Source organism: Canis aureus, chromosome 4 (genome assembly GCF_053574225.1).
Source record: "Canis aureus isolate CA01 chromosome 4, VMU_Caureus_v.1.0, whole genome shotgun sequence".
NCBI lineage: Eukaryota > Metazoa > Chordata > Mammalia > Carnivora > Canidae > Canis > Canis aureus.
In genome coordinates this window covers 24,300,079-24,325,718 of record NC_135614.1, presented here as the reverse complement: position 1 = coordinate 24,325,718, position 25,640 = coordinate 24,300,079, and the positions used below count along the sequence as shown (strand labels likewise).

General features: G+C 55.1%; 2 protein-coding genes across 4 annotated transcripts in view; one reads left to right on the top strand and one right to left on the bottom strand.

The window, feature by feature from the left end:
• The window catches only part of VSIR (V-set immunoregulatory receptor), a 31,224-nt gene extending 9,041 nt beyond the window's left edge, over positions 1-22,183 (top strand). For both annotated transcript variants that reach the window (XM_077894891.1, XM_077894890.1), the window contains exons 2-7: positions 3,091-3,516; positions 4,123-4,179; positions 9,391-9,498; positions 12,814-12,841; positions 14,143-14,339; positions 14,513-22,183. In XM_077894891.1, the coding sequence (XP_077751017.1) occupies positions 3,091-3,516; positions 4,123-4,179; positions 9,391-9,498; positions 12,814-12,841; positions 14,143-14,339; positions 14,513-14,550 (854 nt within the window). In that variant the 3' untranslated portion in view covers positions 14,551-22,183. The remainder of the gene's footprint in view (positions 1-3,090; positions 3,517-4,122; positions 4,180-9,390; positions 9,499-12,813; positions 12,842-14,142; positions 14,340-14,512) is intronic.
• The window catches only part of CDH23 (cadherin related 23), a 364,939-nt gene that overhangs the window by 50,748 nt on the left and 288,551 nt on the right, over positions 1-25,640 (bottom strand). For both annotated transcript variants that reach the window (XM_077894887.1, XM_077894886.1), the window contains 2 exons: positions 24,837-24,965; positions 23,852-24,079 (listed from right to left, as the gene is read on the bottom strand). In XM_077894887.1, coding sequence (XP_077751013.1) covers positions 23,852-24,079; positions 24,837-24,965 — 357 coding nt within the window. The remainder of the gene's footprint in view (positions 1-23,851; positions 24,080-24,836; positions 24,966-25,640) is intronic.

Sequence of the window (25,640 nt, the reverse complement as noted above, 5' to 3'; positions counted from 1 at the left end):
TCTCTTTTCTGTAAAAAGGGAAGAAGTCCTCTAGGGTGTGTAGGGTATTGGGGATTGTGCAATGCACCCCTCCTCATGTCCCCCTCCCCTTACTCTCTACCCCGATTCTATGTCCCATTGTGGGTTTTCAAGGACATTGCATCTAGGGTTGAAAACCTCTCCCCGGGGCTTCCAGGCAATTCTGGGCTCACTGACACCAAGGCTTGGACCTTAAGGGCTGGGGCCCCGCAAGCTCTGCCGGCAGCCCCGGTGCTGGGGCCCCACTGGAGGCTCTGCTGCTTGCTCCCACCCTGCTCCACCCACCCAAGCTATGCCCCAGCTTGCCCACATCTCAGCCTCACCCCACTTACACCTCTGTCCACTGGGCAGCCCCCACCCCAACCTGGCTCAGCTCCATGTTCCACTTCCTGCTTCTGCCTCCACCACTACTCCGCCTGCCCCCCTTGCAGCTACCTCAGACATCGGCCCAGCCCCCGAGGGGTGTGTGGGATCTCTGCAAATGCTGCTTGAGCTGGATGTGGTTCCCAGCCTTGGGTTCTCTGGGTGGATGTGGGGTTGGGAACAGGGAAGATAAGGTGCCAGTTGGGAGAGGTGCTGGTGGGAGCTGCTGCCTGCTGGGGCCTGCTGAGGGAAGGGGGGAGCTCAGGGCAGACAAGCCCTTGGTCTGCCCTTTGGGTGGGTTTTCTTCCTGGGAGTGGCTGGGAGGGGCCTTTCCCTAGCTACACCCCACCTCCATTTACTGGCACATGTAGAAGTTCTGTGGCCACAGCCGCCCTACTGGCCCATGAGGGAGAGTCCAAGTCACTGTGATCTTCAGTGAATTATTCAACATCTCCAGGCCTCGTGTTTTTTCCTCAGTAAAAAGGAAAAAAAAAACCAAAAAAAAAACCAAAAAAACACAACACCTTATGGGGTTGTTAGACATGCCCATAAAGGACTTAGCATAGCACAGGACGCGTGCTCTTCCTCCTTCTAGTTCTAATTAGATCTAGCTTTACCTGAAGCCGCCCATGCTCCCCCAGGTTCTGAGTCCATACCCTCTGTGGCACTTTAGGAAAATCACTTTCCCCTTCTGGGCCTCCACTCTTCTGCCTGAAAAGGAGACCAGCATCTTGCCAGGAAGTTCTGAAATCTCCTCTCACCTTGGCAAAGGTCTTCCATAGATCTGGGGCTTCCAGACACAGCTCCCTCTTACATGGGGGTGGAGCGAATGGAAGGATCTGGGGTTCCTGTGTGTCTTCCTTCCTTTCTAGGGGTCTTGCAGACATTTTCTTTGGGGCCATGCTTTGCTAAGCCCCCACACTCTGCTTTGCATACGCAGGCGCTCCAAGACTGGATTGCAAGCTGTTGTGGGTCATTCGCACCTTTAGTGGGAAAGAATTTGAAGCCGCCTTCTCCATTCTATTCTGCAGAACTATTTTCACTCCTGGGAAATGTTTCTTGACTTGCCGGAATGAGCGACAGAGCTGTCTAGCTTCTGTGTAGCAAGCACCAACCACTAGCAAAGCACTTTCAGAGCCCTTCAAGTAAATTATTTGTAATCCTGGCCTCAGCTCTGGCAGGTAGATGTTTCCACTTCTGTTCGACAGTGAGGACTCTGAGGCTCAGAGTCTGACTCCCAGGTATTGGACTCCAGAGCAGGCTGGTCCGGTTCCAAAGCTACACCAGGCTGCCTTCCTCCAGACTGAGCAAAGCTTTCCCCTCTGCTGGTGGGTCCCAGGCTCTAAAGGCAGGAAGGGGGTGTCTGCAGGAGGAAGTGGCCTTATCTTGATTCAGGCAGAGGCAACAGAAGACACATGTCGGTTGGGATTCTATTCACATTTCCAAACTCCCCTTCCCTGTCTGACTTACGACAGCCCCTGAAATGCCAATGAAAACTCAAATACCACTAATGTATACTAATCATAGTTTTCCTCCTTATGTCTGTAGAGGGCATTAGAACTCACATTTTCTGTTCTCAGCTTTCCCTCGTTCTGTCCTCTTGCAACTATGCGTAGTGTGAATATTTTCCTCATTGTACATGTGAGGAAGGGGGTGCTCTCGGGGCTAGATGGGAGCCGGGACTCCGGCCCCAGCATTCTGCTTTTAAGGGCCAGTGCTTTGAGGGGTCAACATGGTTAAATACTAGGGCGTTGGGGCAGGGTAAAGAGGACCAAGGGATGGCTTTGTTTGCCAACTGAAAACAAAAAGAACTAGGAGATATTTCTAAGAAGACTGGGTGGCAGCAGGTACATGGATGAAGTGAGCTTTGATGATGTTTCCTGGTCCTTCCCTGAGACATCTTGGGTTTACCTGCTTCCTCAACCCAGGGTACCCCCTTTACTTGCTGAAGTCTTACCTGTCCATCAACCCCAAAGACACTTGCTGCTTCAAGAAGTCTCCTGACCATCCCCAGGATGGCTATGTCTTCCCTCCTCCAAGTGCCCTGAAGGCTGGCACCAGTCTGCCCACTAGCCTGTGGGGTGACTTGGTCAGGAACGCATGCTTTGTCTATCCGGCTAGGCCATAAGCTCAGCATCCAGGTGAGATGTAGCACCTGGCACAGGCCTTGCACACAGGGGTGCTCCGTGATGAGGAGGTGGGAAGGCATGGCCAGCCCTACGAGTGGGAGGAGTCAAAAGTGCTAATGGCCCCAGAATGGTGGTCAAGGGCAAAGGGCTGCCTTCTCAAATAGCCTTTGTGCTGCTCGTTCTGCTTCCCATTGGACAGCACAGGGCATGGAGGCTGGAAGTGCCAGGGGCCAGTTGTGGGTAGAGCCACAGGGCCTGCAGGGGTGGTGTGGGGAGATAGACCCACTGGCCGGGCCTCATCTGCCTGCCTGCCCACAGTCTTCCCTATGCCTCATCCAGCTTCCCTGGGGTCAGGGGCGTCCCTCGCCTGGAGAAGCTCCTCCTCCCACACAGCCTGGGACCGAGGCAGGTTCAGGAGCTGATGATGAAGCTGAGGCCTTGGGGAGGTCAGCTGACTAGCCTGGGGCCTGTGGCTGGGGAACCCACATCTTTGGAGCCCCAGACCAACGTTCTTCCTCACTTTGGAGGAACTGGGAGTGGGTCTGGCTCAGGCAGGTGACAGTCTCATCTCTCTGAATAGGTCTGGTAGCAGCTTTCAAGGTCGCCACACCGTATTCCTTGTATGTGTGTTCTGAGGGACAAAACGTCACCCTCACCTGCAAGATCATGGGCCCCATGGCCAAAGGGCACGATGTGACCTACTACAAGACGTGGTACCGCAGCTCGCGGGGCGAAGTGCAGGTCTGCTCGGAGCGCCGGCCTATCCGCAACCTCACATTCCAGGACCTTCACCTGCACCACAGTGGCCACCAGGCCAACACCAGCCAGGATCTGGCCCAGCGCTATGGGCTGGAGTCGGTCTCTGACCACCATGGCAACTTCTCCATCACCATGCGCAACCTGACCTCCATGGACAGCGGCCTCTACTGCTGCCTGGTGGTAGAGATTAGACACCATCACTCTGAGCAGAGGGTCTACGGTGCCATGGAGCTGCAGGTGCACACAGGTGAGGGCTCCCTGTATGGGACGGCCCGGGGGTGCGGTGACTCGGTGCGGTGTGGGTACCTGTCTGCAAGGGTAAGCGACGAGGACACTGTGGCTCTGGGTGTGCGGTGCTGTGTGTCTGACGCCGTGACCATGTGTGATGCTAGATGGGTGAGGCTGTCACTCCAGGGATGTGTTTGAGATGGGGTGGCCACTGTGTGGGGAGCTGTGTATGGGTCTGTGTGGGTAGTGGGGTGTGATGGAGAGGGGGGTATACGTGGTTCGGTCTAGTGAGAGAGAGGGAGTGCACAAACCTAGGCTGGGATGTACTGCTCCTGACTGTATGGTGGCCGTGTTGTGAGACCTGGGGTGTGAGCCCGTGAGCAGTTGTTGGGGAACGTGTGTGTGTGTGTGTGTGTGTGTGTCCAGATGAGAGCGTGAGGGGCAATACACTGGGTAGACATGTGGGTGCCAGCAGATACCTACATGCCTGGGGGGCATGTGTGAGAGTGGGCAGGGCATACCTGGCCACGGGGTGAGAATACGTGTCCGTGTGGACCCGTGTGCTGGCTGGGATAAGCCTCCCTGGCCTCATGCCCACCTAACGATCCTTCTCTTTCCTCTACAGACAAAGAAGCCTCATTCCAGTGCATCTCGTACCCACCTTCACCCAGGGAGAGTGAAAGTAAGGGACCACCCTTTTGGCCCTTCTGGGTTCTCTGTTCTCCTCTGCCTCCGTCTTGGACCAAGGCCCCACTCTGAACTCAGACCTCCTCGCCCCAAGCCCACAGAACCCCCATCCTTTCTCCTCTGCTATCGCCTCTCCCTTCTGCTTTCCCCGTCATTGGAGCCATGGGGCTGCAGTCCCAGAAGCCCACTCCCCTTCCAAGGCTTAAAGCCCGAAGAAGCCGGCTCCTGCTCTGACTCCTTGGGGGTGGCCTTTAGCTAAGTGCCCCCCTCCCAACAGGTGCTGAGTGCCACAGGCTGTTATCAGTGGGTGCTGCTCTTGCTCACCAGTGCTCCCCAACATGGGAAGATTGGAGGGCTGTGGGGGGTCCCCTTGGCTTAGGCCCACTTGCTTAAAACTTCCTCGTTCTGTACGTGGGGAGAGAGGACGGAGAGACTCAGGCAGGGGGACAGCACTACCGTTCTTAGAGCTTTTCCTATATGCCAGGCACCGAGCTAAGTCCTTGCAAGTACTGGTATCTCTTGGATTCTGACAAGAACCCTCTGAAGTAGGCACCACTGTTTTCACTTTCTATACATGGAAGCAGAAGCCCAGAGAGGTGACATAACTTGCTCAAATCCACACAACTGGGGTGTGCTCACTTTACCTTCTTCCCAGCTTGAGGGATGCACAGGGCAGTGGGTGGGTGGCAGTCCGCCCCTGGTGTTTGCCCAGAGAGGCATCCAGTGGAGGAAGGGGGCACTGCTCTGAGGGACATCTGGGTGCTCAGAGGCCAGGAGACAACGCCCAGCAGCTTGGAGGCAGCAGGCAAAGGGGAGACGTCTCAGGGGCGCTCTATTCTTCTGAGAGGACAAGGTCTTGGCTTCCAGAGCCTTCTATCCATCAATATTGACTGGGCATCTAGTGTAACCAGCCCCTGCCCAGGCCCTGGAGACCCAAAAGTGCAGACTTTCCCCCTGCCCTCCAGGATGACATGCATAGAGTGGAGGCAGGAATGAGAACAGTTCAAACTACAGCCCCAGCCAAAGCCCAGCTCAGAGGCCATGGTGACTTTCTACTCCAACTATATTTTGAACCGACGCACAGCTTTAGCCAGGAATAAAATTAGAACACACATTTCGGTCTGAGCCAGACCCTCATAGAACTAAGGAACCCTGGTTCAAGCCCCTGTCCCTGCACACCACAGACCTTATGTGTTGCCTGGGTACCAAGCTGCTGCTGTCCTCACTTCCTCCACCAGCAGCTCCCCGGAGAGGGTGGACTGTGTGCTCCGAGCAAGCACAGGGGAAGGCAGGGAGCCTCACCTGGAGGGGCCCGCCAGTGCTCACTTCCCCATTGCTCCTTCCACTCTGAGCAACCCTGCAGTCCCCCTTCTTCCAGGAGCTCCCAGAGCTCACCTGTGCCACTGCCCACCTCTCACCGATGGGGAAACCAAAGTACAGGGATTACTTCCAGTCTCTCAGCCAGAGTGCCTGATTCTCAGTCACAAACCCTTCCCTGGGAGTCAGGCTGCCCGCCCCTCTGTCAACACCGATTTTCTGACAATTAGTTGTATGAATTAAAAGTCCTCGGGACAGAAACAGAAGATGCCAGTAGGGACCCCAAAGGAACCAGGTGCAAAACGGAGAGGGAGCAGAGATTTGGTTCATTTTGCTCGATCTAGACTCCTAGAGAAGTAGCTGCTGGAATTAAGGAAATGGAAGTCACCCGGAAAGTCCTGGGAGTCTGGCCGGTAAGAACCTGAGGGTGACTTTGAACTTGAGTGTCACGAGTGGGTCAGGCTTCCTCTGCTGGGCACTTCTGCTCTCAGCTTTTGACATTCGCCTTATGCTCCAATTTACAGGGATGTGCAGCCTCCCTCTCTGGTCCCTGCTTCCCTGAACTACTGGCCACAGTGAACTGGCTCCCCAAGGGCAGAGGGATGTGTTTACTTCCATCCTAGCTGTTGAGGGCAGGGAGATGGCTTTGGGGACCTCTGGAGTCCCCTTCCAGACTCTTGGTTCTGGAGGTCTGGAAACTTATCGCTGTGGTGGAGTCTTGTCACTAAGGTGGCATGGTGTCAGCTGAAAAGAAACCCAGCTATGCTTTTGGGTGCCGTGTGGGGGGGTTGAGACAGCACTTCCATTTTCAGGCGGTCATGTGTCCATGGAGAAAGAGGAGCAAGCATGTCTCCTTCCCACTAACAGGGAGGCAACCAGTGTTATTATCCAAGAGGCTGGATCAGGGACCTGGGAGTAGACAGTAGGGAGGGGTGGAGACTGTGGCGAGCAGCTAGCTGCCAGCCTATAAGTGCAATTCCAATTGCTGCATGCTTGGAGAGGCCCCGGGGATGCCAGAGCCACTCCATTTCCAAGCAAAGTCAGAAGTCCAGATTTTACATAAACTCTCAATTTTAAAGTGTTGGCAAACAAAACAAAAAACAAAACAAAACCAGTTACATACTGTGTAGGCCATGATAGGATGGCAAGTAGATGGCAACAGACAGTAGACACATACCTGTTTTCTAATGGTTTAGAAACATTTGCCTGGTGACCCATGTGGCTAGTGGGCCTCAGGGCTGGCCGCTGGCTACTGCCATCAGTGCTGCTTACCTTTGGAAAAACCTTAGTCCCTGCTTGCTTGAAGACAGGTGCTCCACGGCCCACCTTGGTACCTGACCAGCTAATGATGCTTCCAGACAAGCAGCTTAGATGTCTCTACCTGCAGCCCTGTCTTCTAACATTCCCTTTGGGAAGTAAGAGGGTGGCTGGCCTAGGAAGTCATCTGAAAGCCCAAGTCAGGGGAGGCAGCAGCAACAGAGAGAGGCTGAGGAAGTTGGTCCCCAAGGAGCCCCAAATTGCTGAGGGTCTATTTTTTTTTTTTTTTTACTGAACACCAACTGGAAGGGGGCTGGGCAGCTTACCTCCTGCAAAGCCACCTCCCTATACCCTACACAGAAGGATGTTTGGTTTGCTTTCACCAAGCCCCCTTCTGGGGGACCAGGCAGCCTGACCAAATGCTCTTCTCCCTTCTTGTACCTCCCTCCCTCCCGACCTCCAGGGTACTGGCAGGCTCTAGACAAGGATCCTCTGCTGAGAAAGTTGGCGGGGGCCCTCCCATCCCAGCCTGCTGTGTAAAGCCTGGCACCATTCTCAGAGCTGGCCTGGCAGCTGTCTCTGCCAGTGCGTGATTACCTTGCCAATGAGTTTGGCTCTGGATGCAATCCACCCCCTCTTCCCCAGGTACTGGCCATGCTTGCGGGAAGGGGTAGGGAGCTGCGGTGAGGCTGGGCTCTGCAAAGCTACTAGGGCACATGGGCCCACAAAGCTGTCCCCAAACTCCTGCCTCCTTGTCCTGGCCTCAACACTCAGCCCAGGTTGTAAGGAAACCAAGTCCTGATCCCCTAGAGGGGTCGGAGAGGGGGATCTCTGCCTGGGGACAGGAGTCAGGCCCAGAGGGGGACAGGGAGTCACAGTGAGTGAGCACGTAACCTCACTGAACGTAGTTTTAGTAGCAATCCAGAGACCTGCTTTGATGACTAGAATAGAGCACTTTGCAACCCCCTTCTCAGTGCCCACAAGAAGGTCCTATGACGGGCAGTTAGAAATCCTCAAATATCTGAATTATAGAACATGTCTACTTTCACACTTCCACGTCAAAATGCAGCCTTGCTAAGTTCTGCAGGGAGCCTGCTTTTACGTGGCTTCGAACTTGCTTTATAATTAGCACAGCAACTGTTCCTGTACTGGTGGGTATGTCTAAAGTGCCTGTAAATAGTTTGTTCACTTCCGTGTTATGAACAACCCCCCCGGAAAGCTTATTTACACCATCAGGTTGTTTAGCAACACAATGAGATAAAAACAGCCTTTATTCCCAGATAAATAGTGCAAAGGCAACAGAGACTACAGCCCATCCACCTTCCCCAAGCTCCCCGGGGCCATGCTGATGCCGTGACAAGGTATCCCAGCTCATATTTCAAGAAGAGTGCAAATCGGGAAGGAAACGTGTTTACGATGCTTGTGGTTCTGAGGGCATGTCTGTTCCCAGCTAAATTCCTGGTGTCAGCAGATGGGCTGGAACAAATCAACCCTCTCATGCTGTTGGTGAGATGGTGAAGCGGTACAACCTTTATGGAGGGGAATTAGACAATAGCCTCAAAGAAAATATACATACTCTTTGGCTCAGCACTTTTACTGCTGGGAGGTTATGTACAGAGGTACCTGCCCAAGCGAGCGAAGATGCACACACAAGGAGTTCGCTGCTCCGTTATTTGAAATATGTTGAAATATGGAAGCAATCTGCATGCCCACCGATAGGGGACTGTCTCAATAAATTCTGGGGTGAGCCCCACGAGAAAGCCCTAGGCAGAAGGAGGTAGATCTCTGTGCCATGCAGAGATGTCCAAGCCACGCTAAGTGGGAAAAGCGATCGTCACGAAAAGCAGCCGTATGCTGTATACGCAGAGAACAAATCTGGGCCAGATGCGAGGAAAGTGGGGATGGTGATTGTCTCTTTGCAGGGGGCCCGAGTGGAGGAGGAGGAGGAGAAAGTTAAACATTTTAAGCCATCGGATAAGGATTCACATTTTTTCTAGTTCTCACTCACGTTTCCCCTGCCCCGTGACTTGTATATGTGAGATCACTTCCAGAAGCTGTGTCTGGAGCTAAGGAGTCTCTTGGGATGAGTTGGGCTTTTTCTCATTTTGAATTTTTTTTATTGTGGCACAACATATATAACATGAGATTTGCCATTTCCACCCCTTTTAAGTGTGTGGCATTGATTCTGCTCACCAAGTGGTGCAACCATCACTACTATGTATCTCCAAAGGTTTTTTGCCACCGGGGTTCCTTTTGATCTTGAACTTCATGGCACAGGGTCTGTGAAGGACCTGCTTTCCCTTTTCAGGCAAAAACCTGTAGCCCAGGGCAGGTGAGCTGTCCCCGGAGGGCTGGGATGAAGACCCTTCTCTCTCTTGGTGCTGCCTCCGCTGTAGACTCCTGGCCTCATTTCTGTGTGCCCTGGGCCCACTTGGGGAGGAGACATGGGGCTTTCTTTGAAAGAGGACCCCTGGGCCTTCTGTGCCTCTGCGGGTCACTGAGGGTCTGGCTGTGGGGCCTGGGTAAAGCTGGTTGCCCTGCTGCCTCGAACTTGCCTCTCTGGGCTCCAGCTTCCCCTCAGGAGAGACAGAGGGAATGGAGTCTCACCTTGGCTGTCTCTCTGTCTTTATAGGCATCACAGCTGCTGCTCTGGCTACAGGAGCCTGCATCGTAGGCATCCTCTGCCTTCCCCTCATCCTACTCCTCGTCTACAAGCAAAGGCAGGTGGCCACCAACCGCCGTGAGTATCCCTGCCTGCCTGGGGTGGGTGAGGGTGTGCGTGATCTGCCCCAGCCCTCAGCTCAGCCCCTGGGATTAGCAAAGGCAAGAGGCAGGCACATTTCCTCTCTGTTCCAGAGATGGGAGCTGCTATAGTCCCTGTAAGGAGCTGGGCTCAATGGTGGAGAGAGGAGGGAACCCAGGTGTGCCACTGTGGAGGGGGCTGAGTGCCCACCAGCCCCAAGCGGTCCTGGCTTAGCACTCAATAATATCAGTTGAATGAATAAATAATCACTTGGAGTAGTTCAAATTGGTTTATAGAAGTGCTGCCACTAGGAGATCCTTTGCGGATCTGCTTAAATGTACGGGTAGGCTTGTTGTGTAACTAGCATAGTACCATTAGGACAAATATGAACTTTGGATTATCAGGACTGGAAGGGATCTCGGAGATAACTTAGTTCAGTTCTTTCAGCTTATAGCTGAGAAACCTGAGCTTCTTAGCAGGGTTAAATAATAACTAAATGTGATAGAAGGTTAGTAAGCGGCAGAGCTGGGACTCAAAGCCAGAGCTTTCAACTCATGCCTTTCCCAGGAATATAATCCCACCATATCATCAAAATACCCATCAGCGTTGAGTGTCCTCGCCACTAACCCCTATCTGGGAAGGCTGCTGTGCTGGGTACCACGCCAAGTATGTTATATACCTTCTCCCGCTGAATCCTTGAAACAATGTGAAATCTTGGTCTTATAACTGTTCCTACTTTACAACTGAGCAAACTGAGGCAGGGAGAGGTTCAGGAACTCACCAGAGGAACCTCACACTGACTAAGGGGTGGAGTCAGGCTTCAAGTTGCGGTCACAAACACGTTTCACCCTCTCTGTGGTGATAATACCCCTTGCCCTTCCTCTGACCCCACCCATGAGCCTGGGCTAGTCCCAGGGACCCTCTAAGTGCAAGAGGGTGGGAGTCCTTGACTCTGGCCCTTGCGTCACCTCCCCTGCCTCTTCCTCCCTGGCCAGCTGCATAAGGTAGCTGAGAGAGGGCTGCTCTGTCACCAGGTGGCTTCTGGCTCACACCTGATGTCCTTTGGCTAGACCGTAACACCTGGACACCCCTCATTCCTGGGAGCCCAACCTGGAGCCCCCACAGTGGCTCACTTGGGGCTGTGATCCCCTTTCCTTTACTCTCAGGCCATCCACACTCCTTTCATGAAACCCGGTATAGCCTACCTCCAGAGATACCTGAGGCTGGCGGGGGAGTGGGGGGCAGGTCAAGGGCTCAGAGCAGAAAGAGGAACCCAGGGGCTCAGGCAGGGAGAGTAATCACCATGGAGCTGCCATGAGCTCATGCTCATCTGTGTAGTATTTTCATGGAGGTGAGGAAGGGACGAGGAGGGAGACACACTCAGCTCCCAGTAAAGAGGTGCTTTCTGTGCCCCTCACTTCAGACCACTATACTGCCTCCATCGGAGAACAGGGATGGGAAAACAAATTCAGGGCAGAGGATCGGCGTGGGGTGGCCATTGCTCTTGCTTTTCTTGCCCCAAAGCCTGTTGCATGGGGTCCCCAGAGGTTAGTCTAAGGCTGTGCCTGTGCCCCAGGCTAGAGGAAGGTCAATGAGACAGGGGGCAGGCCTAAACACCGTGGGGGCTTCCTGAGGACATGGGGAGCCTGGGGTCAGCCCCTAGGATTTCCCACTCCAGGCGCTGGGACTGAGGTGGATCAGTCCTAGAGGGCTTCCAACTGAGGAAGACCCAGGAAAGGACAGATGAACTGGAGGCTGAAGAACTGGGCTGAGAAGGGGGCAGGAGGTCCAGTGGGCCCGCTAGGGCTGTGCCGTGACCAGGGCAGCACATGTCCTCTGAAACTCTAAATGGACCCTGATTATGTGATGTGCAGCTGCTTGCAGCTCCTTATCCCCAAATTCAATATATTCAGTAACAAAAAGATGCCAATAATTTATCTTCTAATACAAGTATTTTTGAGGCCAGTCTGCCCTCCCACTCCAAAAAAAAAAAAAATTGAGTTGTAGGATCAGAGTCTTAGACCCAAGAGATGCCAGGAGAGAAACCAGGTGCGAAATGGAGAGGGAGCGGAGACTTGGGACATTTCTTCATCTAGCCTCACAAGAAAAGTGCTGCTGCTGGAATTATGGAAACAGAAGTCACTGGGAAATGCCGGGAGTCAGGCTGCAGGGCAGAGGCTAAGCGCCCCAGCAGGATGGCAGGTCAGGGGGGAAGGGGCCAGGGAGTGTGTGTCCGTTGTGGGTAGGCAGGGCGCTGGCTCCGAGAGCATGCTCAGAGGTGAGCCACACTCAGGGAGGAAGAGAGGAAGGGTTGGGGGCACCGAGGCAGGCAGCTTGCTGCAGAGGCTGATGGGTGTGGAAACCAATCCAGTTTTAGTCAGAGGTTGGGTTCCCTGGCTCTAAAGTGGGGCGAGCAATCCCCCCATCAAGGAGTGGAGAGGACGAGCGCAGGGAACGCTGGGCACCTGCACGAAGCCTGATGCGCAGAGCCACCCCCGAAACAGTGGTTCCTTCTGAGAGCAGAGATTTTAGGAACCTTTGTGCAACTTCCCATGTGTGTTCTGTGTGTGCCCCTCCCACCATGGCTCCCCACAGTGATCTGGTAAAGCTCTTGCAAATGAGACGCATATGGGGAGCTACAAGGAAGAGGGAAGTTGGGGCCACTGCATCTGGCTGGTGGCCAGTTTGGGGGTGGGGAATCCCAAGAATGGGGCAGGCTGGTAGCAGCTTGGGGGAGCAGCAGAAAGTGGCGGAATGGCTGAAAAGTAACGGGGTCTTGGGCCCCTAAGGTTCCTCTAAGAGGTGCCACTGCTAAAGCCACCCTCTAGGCAACGTGGAGGACAGGCCAGAGAGGACCAGGAACCCTCCAGTTAGGAACTGACCTTGCAAGCCCTCCCACTCAGGAACTCATGGCGACAGACCAGAGGGTGGCAAATGTCCAAACAGGAAAGACCAATTTCAGGAGTCAGGCTTTCGGTTGATACTTCAATCTGGACGGTCTCACAGCACCCAGTCAAGCCACAGGAGAAAGCACTGGTTGCCCTTGGCGTCCTGGTGATGAACACTGTCTTTTATATTTGTGAAATGCAGCCCGAGTTTGTTACCACTGCTTAAAGCACCGGGCTCGCCGAGGCCTTGCCTGCAGGATGAACGCTGCCCTAGGGGCCTCCCGGGCCAACAGAAGGGGCTGACCGTGGCCCAGCCTGGGCTTGCTCCCGTCCCCGAAGGGCATCTGCCAGGGGACGGGAGGGGGCGTCGTCTAGGGAAGCCTCTTCTTCTTGGTGACTAGCTTCTCTGTCTGTATGTCCCCAGGTGCCCAGGAACTGGTGCGGATGGACAGGTAAGGCCCGTGGAATCTTCCTGAGAAAATTTCCCGCAGCTGCCCCGGCCCCAACTCCAAGCTTGGCAGGCGCGCTCTCTGCTTGCCTGTCCCTGGGCCTGTGGCTCTGCAGGGCAGCGTCTACACTCAGACCGTAGCTGGGGTTAATGCAGAAGTGGGGGCTGACTTCTAGCCTTGGACTGACTCCTCTTCCCCAGGATCCTTTCTCCCTCTCCCTCCACTGATAACCTGTACTGTGACAGGGCTCAGCACACGGGCATGGCCTCCCAGGTCCTCTGTGCCCGGGGTCAGCTGTCAGGAAGGAGGGCTCTGCAGGAGGGTCCCTATACAGCCACCAAGCCCAGCCATCTGTGCTGTCTGCCATCTGCCACCGAGGCCTACACATCTGTGCGAGTTGGCTGCTCTCCCTGCCACTCCTCACCCAGTGGGCTGAGCTCCGTTGCTGCTCAGATGAGCCAGGCACCTACCTTCAGGCCTCAGTGTCTGTTGGCCTGGGGGTGTGGGGTCAGGGGCAGGACAGTGAAACATCCCAAGGAGGACAGCACACCTGGAGCTGTGGTCCCTCTCTGCAGGGCACTCCAAGGAGAAAGCCATCAGGCCACAAGGGCAGAGGTTGGTGGCAGAGGCTGCTCTGAGCAGGGCTGCAGGCTGGGCATAGAGCGGCCAGGGGAGTGTGGCAGGGTGCTCTGGGCAGGAAGCTAACGTGGAGCCCAGCATTGAGGGTGTCTTTAGGAATGAGCCACACCCAGGAACTTGGCCCCGGGACCTTTCCTAGGTGTCCAAAAGGGATGATTTTCCAGGTCAAGGGAAGTCCTGCTAGTGATCCTGCCGGTATCTCAGAGTTGATGGCAGGCGGTGCAGGCCTATGTGTGTGGTGTCTTTTTAGAGGTTGTCCCGCACCCAAGCAGGAAGAGGGAGAGAACTCCTTCCTCCAGCTTACTACAAGCTGTGGGGACATTCGAACCTAATGCCATCAATTTTGCGGACCAAAGAGGAGCCTGTTGCAGATCCTTAAGTCTGGTGTCTTCAACATGTCTCTGACCCCAGGCTTCCTGCCTGCGTCCAGGGCAGATGGCCAAATGATCGGGTGGAGCTGGGGTCGGATGCCCTCAGCTCAGGGGAGATGGGACAGTGCCGGCCTTGGCCTTCTCTCTCTGACTCCAGATCCTCCCGGGAAGGGGGTGCTGGGGCCTGGGGTGTGAAGGCATAGGAGGAGAAGGAAGCAGAGAAGTGGGACCGGCAGGAGGGCGAAGGCCCCAACCCAGGCAGTACCATTGACCGAGCCAGTTCTGCTTTTCTAGCAACAACACGCAAGGAATCGAAAACCCTGGCTTTGAGATCTCTCCGTCCCCCCACGGCATGCCGGACGCCAAAGCCAGGCCTCCACTGTCCTACATGGCTCAGCGGCAGCCGTCCGAGTCTGGGCGGCACCTGCTCTCCGAGCCCTCCACTCCTCTGTCTCCACCAGGCCCTGGGGATGTCTTCTTTCCAACCCTCGGTGAGTGCTTCCCAGCAACCCTCGGGGTGCTAGAGCCTGCAAGGTCATGACCTCCCCATGGCCTTCAGGGCACCAGCCTCACTCTTTCTGTGGCCTTATAACCTCCCAGGTGGGTGTAGGGGGTGAAAGAGAGAGAAGCCCCCGTTTCATTCTACTTCTCCTTTCTTTTGCAGACCCTGTGCCTGACTCCCCAAACTCTGAGGCCATCTAGACCAGCTGGGGCCAGTGGCAATTGTGGCTGGGCCCGGGGCAGGTGCATCTGAGGCAGAGCTGGCCCTCTGAGGGGTCCTCTTAGCCTTGGTCCCAGCCTTGGTTTCCTCCCTTCTTGCTCTGAGCCCAGACTCTTTGAGATATCTCTGATGGCCAGACCCTCAACTCCTCTGAGTGCTACAGGGCAGAAAGGAGAAGGTGTTGGCTCTCTCAGTCCCCGTCTCAAGGGTGGTGGAGTGCTGAGATCCCACCCCAGAGACCCAAACTTCACCAGCTACAAATGCCAAATGGCCTACATCCTAGAAGCTCAAGAGTTTCTAGCCCATGGCAGCTTCTCTCCCTGGGACATGAGCTTTGTGACCTGACAGCACAGGTGGGACAAGAGGGCACCGGACAGACGCCCCCACCCCCACATTCACCCAGTGCCATCCTCCCAGGCTTGAGACACAGGACGAGATGTGGAAAAAGCCAGCTCCCCGATCTCGCCTGAGGCTGTTCATCTGTCGGACTCTTTCTTTGTAACCCTGGGGCTCCGGGGCTGGGCTGCCTGCCCTGGGGCCATGGGAGTCTTGGCGAGCTGTCTGCTACTAGCAAGTGGCTAACAGGTTGAGCAAATCTGGGCTCCTGCTGCCTGCCCTCTGGTCCTCAGAGTTCACTGGCCTGGGTCCCTGAAACAGGAAGTGCACACCAAGGCACAGTGGCCACTGTGGGCCAACTGGCATCTTGGGCAATGGGGGCCAGGCCAGAGGTTGCACTCTCCATTGCAGAGGGGGGTAAGGGAGGGCAGGTGGAGCCTGCTGGGAAGATGAGTGGAGAGGCCCCGCCTCCCGCCCTCCCCTTTCCACCGGACAGCATGCTCAGTACAGAGGGTGACCACATACTGTATTGTCTCAACTGTGACCCTCCAGGGGAAAGAGGGGGTGCCATTAAAATCTCCACGGGCAACAAGTGCAAACCCTGTGAATAGACTGTAGATGCTGGGTTTTAATCCCTGCTCTGCTTCCAGGAGGGCCTGAGGTCCAAGGAGCACCTCTCCCCCTCCAGCTCCCAACCCTCCCCTCTGCCACCCCCCCCCCCCCACTCCAACTTTGGTCTTCCATTTGATTTAATCTGTGCTAAGTCTTCACCTCACCGCAGAGTGACCCTGTCAGGTGAGCATGGACAGGGAAGGGTCTGTGGCACTCTGCTCTGGGCCCTCTGCTACATCTCCTGCTTCAGGGCATGTCCGGGATGTGTTTTTATGGGAGGGGATCCTTTGTGGAATTCTGATTAAAGGGTTTTAAAACAGGGAGAGAGGTGGGGGGCCTCTGCATACCCTGGGGTGCAGAGATGGGGGCCCAAGAAGGGAAGGGGTGAGTTTGAGTGGGGTAGGGGCCCAGGCACTGCACTGAGGAGGGCGTTCATCTGCCAGCAGCCTACCGGGGCTCTGCTGAGCTGGGCCCGGGTGCCCAGAGCCAGGACTTCAGGCCCGCATAAGGGCCCAGCAGGCAGGGAGAACCTGCTGGATTGCCTGGTGGTCGGGGAGACAGGAGCTGGGGACTGAAGAAAGCAGCTCTAGGCTCTCCAGCAGCAGTGAGAGCCCCCAGGCCTGCAGCTAGAACCAGGCAAATCCCCCTGGATGCATGGCATTGCTTCCAAAAGCCCCTGTCAGGCCCAAGGGCATGGGCCAGTGTGGGTGGCCTGCTATGCCTGGGGGCCTCAAGGGATGGATGGGCCTGGGCCTTGAGGCTGCCCGGAAGCCTCCAGTACACCAAAATCCTGGCTCCCGCTATATCCCTGGGGAGTACCTCTCCTATTTCACCTGCTGCCAGGGACACTCAGTGCTGGCTGCCACAGAAAGAGGGTGCTGCTCTAACAGCCCTTGGGGGCCCATGGCAGGGATGAGTGTGGTGACCCTTGCCCAAGGCTGAGCTGGGTCACCCCTAAGATTGAAGGAGGAGACTGCAGACCAGACTCTCCATCCCCCAGCTCAGGAAGAGTGCTCCTGCCCTCACAGGAGGCCTGGCCCAGCCCTCAGCTCCTGACCTCGAGGCTGAGGCCTATAGAATTTCTAAGAATTTGGCTGCAGACCCCAAGCCTGGCTGAGGCTGTGTGGAGGGAGGGAGGAGGGCCCAGAGCAAAAAGCTACCACACTTCCTCCCCAGCTTCCTCCTGCATGGCCTTGAGCTCTTCTTCTTTGGACTCTTAAAAGTGAACACATTTCAGCTTCGTGGTTTCCTGTTTTCACTGAAATTTACGCTGAGCTCCAGGCTCCATCTGCATCCATGACCACATGCTCCACCGCTAGAAGCCTTAAGGCATCCTCCCTGCTGCTAGCGAGGAGGGCAGGAGGCTGAGTGGCCTCCCCCCTGCCCATGCCCCTGCTTGCCTGGGGGTGGCGGTGCCTCAGGAGATGCCTGACCACCCTGGGGGCTGGTCCCTGTGGGCCCTAGCTCAGTGCCCATGGGCTGGGTGCCCAGAGTAGAGCAGGGGAGGGGGATCACTGTGCTTGCTTCTGCTGGGGCTGGGAGGCTCACAGATCACAGCACCCACTGAGGCCCTCAGAAGGAAATCTGTGCTTTCAGGCACTAATCATTAAGAGATATATCAGGTCCCTCAGGGACCATCAGGGCCATCGTTCCTGTAACCTTCTGAAGTCTGCATTTTATAAAGACAGCCAAGAGATGGGACGCCTGGATGGCTCAGCGGTTGGGCGGCTGCCTTTGGCTCAGGTCGTGATTCTGGGATCTGTGATCGAGTCCCACGTTGGGCTCCCTGCATGGAGCCTGCTTCTCCCTCTGCCTGTGTCTCTGCCTCTCTCTCTTTGTGTCTCTCATGAATAAATAAATAAATCTTTTTCTTAAAAAAAAAAAAAAAAAGACGGCCAAGGGAGAGGTTAAGGGAATGGAATCATCACTCCCTGAAAACATGCTATGGAAGCCACTGGGGTTGCTGCTGTTGGGTCAGGCTGGGAGGTCTGGGCCAAGGGGTGCTGGGGTTGGTATGTAGGAATGTTTGCCAGGGGCAGGGGGTCCAACGCACCACCTTCTCCAGGGAGTACTCTAGGGTGAGGGCCTCGGGAAGACAACCTGTAGAGGTCCAGTCACTCTCCACCACAGCTGGGGCGCTGCCTGCTGGAAGGGGCCTTCCTGGGGGTCAGCTGGAGTGCCCAGGCTGGTCTGTGATTACACAGCAATGGGCAGAAAGGGGCTGGGACTGCCAGCCAGGACACCAGGTGCAGAGGCCTCTCGAGAAGTAGACAGCCCAGCTCCACATGAGTCCCAGCCCACAGTGGACACCGGCCATGTAGCCCTTCCACTGAGCACTCACCGTGCCTGTTTGGCAGCATCACCCCTCTTTCCTGTACGGGTGCGGCCTCCCTACCTACTCTGAGTGCAAAAAGGTCTGCGGCTCCAGTAGCAGCCTGTCCTTCAGACCTAGTTGCACAGCTGACAACTGAAGCATAGCTGCGGGGTGACGGGTTGAACCAGGATGCCAGGGTCCTGTTCTCTGGACACTCCCAGGGCCCCCCTCTGACCCTCCACCAGCTCTAGTGCTTAGCAGCTCTGCCTGTGATTAGTGGGATCTCCCCAAGAGCCCTGAGCTCGTTTGGGCCGGCGGGAGGGAGGGGGGCGCGGAGGTTTCATTTCATCTTGCAATTCTGATCCAGTGGCAAGACTTCCTCAAATATATGTTGGGAGGGATTCTGAAATATCGATATAGCTTACTGAGAAAATGCTGACTTGAGCGCGCAATGCGCCCCGGGCACATGTTGGAGAAGTGGCAGCTGGTGTGCTATCTCTTTGCCTTTTCTGTTACGATACTGTGTTTTCCAAAAACATTTACACATGTGTTATTGCCTTTTTTTTTTTTTTTGATTCCCCCTCCCCTACCAGAGGCTTTATTGTATCCATTTAATGCACAGGAAGATGAGACTCCAAAAGACTTGTGTCTTGTCACAATAAGTGAAGGTGGACCTGGGACTAAAGCCTAGGTGTTCTGCTTCTCAGGCCTGTGCTCCTTCCTCTTCACTGAACGGATGGCATCATAGGCCAGGACTTGGACCTGTCTACGGTACATGCCAGGGCCCTGGGGGGTGAACCTGTGCCTGCAGGCCAGTGGCTCACCTTCCTTCTGCAGGTTTTGGCCACTCCCCTTTCTGCCTGGCAACCCTGAAACTACAGGACTCCTGGTGGGCCTGGGGGCCCATGCACCATCCCCTCCCCGCTTGCTCACTGTGGGAGAGGGGAAGGGAGGAGCTCTCAGCTGACCAGGGTCTCTGGGAGGAGACCTGCACTGCATGTGAGCGGCTGCGGAACCTCCCTCAAGACATGGGGTAAGGGAAGGATCTGGATGTCACTGTGGGGCAGAGAAGGCATGCTTACTTGGTGTGCGGCGCAGGGAAGGGGCGAGGCGGGGTTTCCTGAGCTCGAGCCAGGGGAAACTTCATCAACAACAGTGGGGTCCAAGTTTAATAAACAGAAGAGCTCTTGGCCCTGAAGATCAGAGGTCAGCTGCCAAGAGCAATGTCCTCAGCTCAGACTTTCACTGGGCTACTGCTGGAAATTCTTGTACCAACAAGCAGGCAGGGGGCAACTTCTGACCTTCTGCCTGGACAGGTGACTTCTGTAGGTCCCCCCTTCCCGACCCCCCAGCCTGAGAAGCCAGAGCTGGTTGGCTGGGATCATCTAACCTGCTGGCTGTGATTCGTGCGGCAGGGAGGCCCCCGTCAGGCCCTCCCTCTCTCCATTCTCCTGCCAAGGTGCCTCTGTGGCTGGAGGCAGCTCCTGACCTCCCCGGTGCTATTGCCTTCCGTCCTTCCTCCCTGGGCCCGGCCCTTCCTCTTGCAGGGGCCTCCCTGCCGGCCACTTAGAGCCCTCCCCCAAGCCTGGCCTCCTTTGCCTGTGTCCTGGAGCTATCCAGAGAGCTGAGGCCATGCAGTGATTTCCCCTGGCTGGCTGGCACACCATTGTGTGGCGGGCCTGGGCTGGCCCGGATGCCCCTTGCTGCACAGCTGTTCCTAGCTCTGGGTGACACAGGGCTCAGAGCTGGGTGGGGACAGGAATGCACAGTTCTCAGGAAATTGGGGTATGGGGCCCAGGGAGAAATGAAGAGATAAGAGGGCTCAGATACAAGATTTCTCTTGGTCGCTAAATAGCAGGCTCCCCCAGGTAAGAGGGCTTCACCGTGTAAGTCACAGAGGCAAATGATGTCTTCTCCAGAAAACCTTCCTTGGTTCCTGACTCCAAGTTCCTGGCACTTTATTACATCCCAGAGTGGTGACTTCCTGTTACCTGTCCACCTGCCCCCTAGATTTTAGGCCCCTTGAGGGCAGGACTGTACCCAACTTGTGTCTGACTTCCCGGCCTGCAGGACAGGTCTGGCATGTATTTGGTGTTAAATGAATGAAGGAAAGAAGAAAGGAGTGACTCTTACTTGCCCTTGTAAGGTTAGTCCTGGGCCAGTGAGGGCTAGCTTGAACCAGGCAGATAATTGCAGTTGGAAACAGGAGGACAGTGTGTGGGTCTGCTGGGCATCCCTGGACAGATATGTGTGGGGTGGCATCCACCCATAAAACCATGGTGACCTTTCCTAAAACCTTGGGACGGTTGGTTGTTCTGATGCTGCTCATGGCTCTGACTGATGCAAGAGGGCTTGAAACAACCCTACCCTTGAATATCCATCCGGTGAAATCTGCCCAATAGCAGGGTAGGGACCTCCTCTGGTCACCTCTGGCCTGGTCCTCGGTTTTGTGCTTGACCCCAGGGGTTCACTGTCTAGAGGGGACAGTCTGACCACAGAAGCAAAGCAAATCTTCAAGGGTCCAGTGCTCCTTGGAGGCAAATGCCAATCATGGTGGGGCACTGGCTCCCGGTGCCCTGGCTTGCCACTTGCAGCCTGTCCTGTGCCGAGAGGGAGCAGAGGGGACACTTGAGAAGATAGTGTGATCAGCTCTTAGGGCAGGCCCCAGAGACAATGTCCCCAGGAGGATACGTAGATAGATAGATAGATAGCGAGCCATGCTCTCGGCTCTGAATGCTGCCCCTGGGCCTGAACTACCTGTGGCTCCCCAAAGCCATGCCTGTTCATTGCTTGCTCTTAGGCCTTTGTTCAGGCAGCTCTCCGGGTCCAGGATATCTTTTGTTGTGCTAACTATGACCACACGACAAGAAGCCCAGGTGTCACCTCCTCTAACCCCTAAGAAGCCTTCTCCAATCCCTTGTTAGTGCTCCTCAATGTACAGAGAGCCTCACTGCCTCCCTTACTCATTTGCACTTTATTGTGGCAGGAACCAGCAGTGGTTCCTCCCTGTGTTCCTGGTGCCCAGCACACAGGGACATCTGGGGAACATTGGCCGGCTGCCTGATTGAATGAATGAATGAATGAATGAATGAATGAATAAACGAATGAACAGACAGAGAAGCTCTAGTGCTCACTTCTCAACTACACTCCCGTGGCCACTGCCATTCTTCCCTGTGGGGTGTCCCTTACACAAGTCAAATACCAGAGCTCTTTTCTCAACCTGAAGGAGGAGGAAAGAAAGTTCAAAGGACATAAAAAATGTCTCCTGTAAACCTTTCCCTGGCTGGTACCTGGTGCTGTTTGTCTGCATCACGCACGGTGTTACAGCCCAGAAGCCGGACACATGTTTTCTCGGTCATGGCCCCAGGGACCCCATGCCTGATGTTAGTCATCTGGAAGGTGCTTTCCTTTCTGGGGCCGGAGCTGGTGATGACCAGAACGTGGACGGTAGAGAAAGGGAGATCATACCTCTCACCACCCAACTCTTCATAGTCTTGCCAGGGAGCTGGAAAGCCTGAGACGTGCTTCGAGGCGGGGCCAGGATGTCAGGGACCCATGGGTGAGGAGGCAGTGCTCATGGGTCTCAACCGGGCTAGGCTGGGTCTCTGGGGGGGTGGGGTGTCAGCATATGGGAACACCTTCTGGCCACAGGGACTGGTCTCAAGTTCCACAGAAACTGCTTGGGTAGTGGCCCACCCATTCGTGGTGGTTAAGTGTGGCTGGGGTGATTCACAGTTCCCTGATTGTCTTTTCTTCTGGGGACCAAAAGGAAGCCAGATGTTGCCTCCAAAATGCAGGGTCTCGGGATATCATGGGTCTCACTGACTGCCTCCCAAGGAAACTCTGTGGGGTTTGGGTGAGATTGGTGTGTGCACTGGTTTAGGGCAGGATGAGGAGCAGCCGCACGGCACATGCTCTCAGCTTCCCACCCCCAATTCATTCTCTACCCTTCCCTCACTAACGAGCTCTGTTTTTGTCTGAAGCAATGATCTATCTGGCTCCCACATTATAAGCCAGTCCTGACAATCCTGTCATTTTTTCCAATCTCCTCTGTAGCGAGGGCGCCCATATGAACCACTTTGGGCCATTGGCATAAGCAGAACTCTGGAGAGTAGTTCTGAAAAACTTTTGCTTTCTTGATAAAGGGGCTGGAGTGGCTTGCATAGCGCTGTCTTCTTGTCATTTCCTGTCTTGAATGCTGACATGATGGCTGGTGCCATAGTGGCCATCTTGCAACCATGGGGGAAGGTCAGGAGGCATTAGCTCTGACGTCACCGAGCACAAAATCAACATTTGTAATTCTCTCCAGAATTTTTGTTATGTGAATAAAATGCATTCTGATTTATTTATAACTCTAGAGTTTCTGTCACTTATAGCCAAACATGTCTCTAAATGCTATTGGAGCAATGACCAGGATGATGACTTGCCCCAAAGCCAGGTGCAATTAGGGAGGGGTTGTCAAAATGGACTCTTTCCATGTCACACAGTAATGATACCCCTACCTGTTCCCCCCTCAGGTAGTTGCATGTGTCCTGCAAATGTGCCTCTGTTTAGCTCACTGGATGGGAATGGCTGAAGTGACCAGTGGGGACGCTGGCAGCTATGGAACTAATGATGCCCAGGGTGTGCCCAGAGCCAGTCCCATATCCTGGGCATCTCAGAATGTGGTTTCCTGGGATTGGTCAAATTCCACCATCCTCCCCAGAGACACGCCAGATAAACAGGCCTGCTCTGACCTCACAGTCTACACGGCTGCTGCCAAAGGGGAGGGGTCTAACAGTCATCTGTAGGAGGCAGAGGGATGGGACTGAGGCCTCATTGAAGATCAGGTTCCTAGGAAAGACAGTACAAAAATGTCCCCAATCCTTTACACTGTATCCGTGTATCCACACTCTTTTTAGCTCATTTGCAACTTGTTCCTTCAAAAGGTGAGTGTTTGTGACTTGCTTTAGCCAACAGAATGTGCTAGAAGTAACCTCGGTACAGTTCCAAGCCTGGGCTCAAGAGGCCTTGTGTGCTTTCACTGTCTGTCCTGGACCCTTTCTAGCTCCATGTGAACAAGCATGAGCTAGCCTTCTGGAAGGGAAGAGATAGGCGACCCGCCCCCAAAAGCCGAGCCTTCCAACGCCACATAGCTGCCCCCCCAACACAGGTGAGCTCCCAGTTAAACCAGGCCTAAATTGACAGTTTGCAAAGCTGGCCCTAAATCAATGGTTGTGTTCCGTCTTCCCATTTGGTTTGGGTTTCGATGCAGCATTACCGCGGCCATTCAGAGCTGATACAATCCTCCTCCTCAGGGCTTACCAAGCACTTCCGCAGACATGAGCTAATTCAAATCCCCAGACACCTTTACAGATGACGAGACCGACATTCCGAGAGGTTCTGACTTGCCGGCGATGGCGCAACCAGCTCACAGGGCTCCCGACTCCAAATCTCCCCCCCTCAATGTGCAAACGGCTCGCACCCCGGCCCATCACCCCCAGACTGTCTTGCCATCCGGTCCCACGGGTCCTGCCTCCTTCTCCAACCTCGCAAACCTTGCATGTTGCCTTGGGCAGGGGGCTTTTTCTGAGCAAGCACCAGACTGGACCAAGAACATTCCTCCCATCCAAGCTGGACATACTGTGACAGCGCGTCATAGCAACGTGACAGAGTACCTTTTCTTATCTGGCACAGAGTATGGGTTAATACAGCGTGACAAGTGGGGTGGGGGCTGGCCAGGCCCTAAGGTATAGGCTCAATCGGTACCATCCCACAGAGCTGCCCTGTTTGGGCAGAGAGGGCTGAACAGAGGCTCTGAGTGGCTGCAGAGGCAGGAGAACCAGCACACCAGTTCTGCACACGCGGGTCCTCCATAAACACTCATAGGCTGACCTTCTAAAGGCACAATAAAGGAATTGCCAAGGATTCACCCACGGCGGGCATCCCACTCCCATCCACCTCGTTCGCCCGTGCACAGAGGTCAGAGCTGCCCTTCAAGCACCCTGCCCTCCCTGCAGCCAGCCCCCAACATTACTCACCGACAGGGTCGGGGTGCCTTCGTCCTCCACGGTAACCCCCAGGTGGTAGAAGCTCTGGCGCTCACGGTCGGGCGGGGCGGGCCGCGTGACAATCTCCCCACTGATCCGGTCCATGCGGAACGTCATGTCCTCATTGCCCGCAGTGATATAATAGGACAGGATGCTGTTGATCCCAATGTCATGGTCGGTGGCTCTCACCTGGACCACAGCAGTCCCTCCACCCACGTTCTGCGGGGAGAGCAGGAAAGAGGTCATTCTGGATTCAAACCCCGGGGGGCAAGGTTAGCACCTGCTCCTGGGAGCCCAAGGGCTTCAACTGGGCCGTTAGAAAGCTTTGCTCTGTTTTCTGTGGAGCACAGATGAGGAGGATACAGATGCTAGTCGTGAACATTCTGTGGGCGCCCACTACACGTGGGGCTGCATGAATTCACCGACTCTTCTCTGTAACCCCATGAGTTTGGTATGATGTCATCTCCACTCACAGACAAGAAGATGGAGATACAGGGAAAGGATGTATGCAGGTCACACGGCCTCTCAGTAGCACAGCCTAGGTCTGAATCATGGGAGCCTGGCCTGAGACCAGGCCTTTAAAGCCCTATACCACCTTGCTTTTATGGTGCTATCACTGGCATGATACCCAGTGATGCTAGGCAGAAATTTCCCTCAGTGGCTTAGTCTAAGAATGAATAGTAAACCCGTTGTTTTGTTTAAAAGCAGCTCTCCTGGGGATAAATCCCAGTTCCCTATCAGTGGCAGTAGAGACAGGTTGCTTCCTTCTTTCTCTCTCCTCTTGCCTCCTCTTTATGCCTCCCACAAAAAGATACTGCATTCCAGGAGCTGGCACTCCGGCTGGCATTGTTAATGAGTGGGCCACACCCCACCTGCCGGATGTGAGGCCCTCGTGGGCCAGACAGACATTTAAACAGGTGCTTCAGGGTCACTCACGTCCCCTGTCCAGCTATAGGGACGCGAGCGCTGCCCTCACCTCGTTCACGCTGACATTGTACCCAAAAGGGCTCTCGATCACTGGAGGGTTGTCGTTGACATCCAGGATGGTCACCTGCAGGATGTGGTCCTTCTTCCGTGGAGGGGTGCCACGGTCGGAAGCTACAACCTGGAGAAAGGAGATGATGGGATTCAGGGCTACAAGGAGGGGAAGGATCAGGAATACGGGGTCCAAAAGGGCAGTCTGCCCAGTGGGGAGGCAGAGAGACTCGCTGGTCCATCCCTACCCCTGGGTGGCCTGCCAGCCCTGGGCTCTCCCCAGAATTTTATCTTTTGCCCCATGCTGCAAACGATCCTTGCCCAATTGTTGTCTGACTTGGGGCCAGTATTTGGAATCAGAGTCTGGTGTGCCGGGTCTTTACTTCCTGATCTGTGTTCTGGGCTGTGCCAGCCCCTGATCATGGCCATTACTTGACCCTGGGCTCCTGCCTCTAGCTTCAGATACCCCTGAGCACTCCTATCTGAGCCCTGGCACATAGAGAGAGCCTTCCATAATCTCTTCAGCAATGAGCTGGAGCTCTCCCCATACCCTGAGCCTGTCCCTAGGAGACTGGATGCTTCCTGGATGCCTGCAAGGCAGCAGAAAGTGCTCTCCAGGCTCAGACCCCTGCAGAAATGTGGCCCTGGGGTCCCCAGGGTCCTTAGGACACATGCCGGCCATAGCAATTCAGCAATAATGATGGCCTCTGTGACTCCTCACACCTGTGCTTGTTTCTCACCTGCAACTCCCATTGCACAGGAAGGGAAACCAAGGTGCAGAGAGGGCAAACAACTTGCCCAAAGT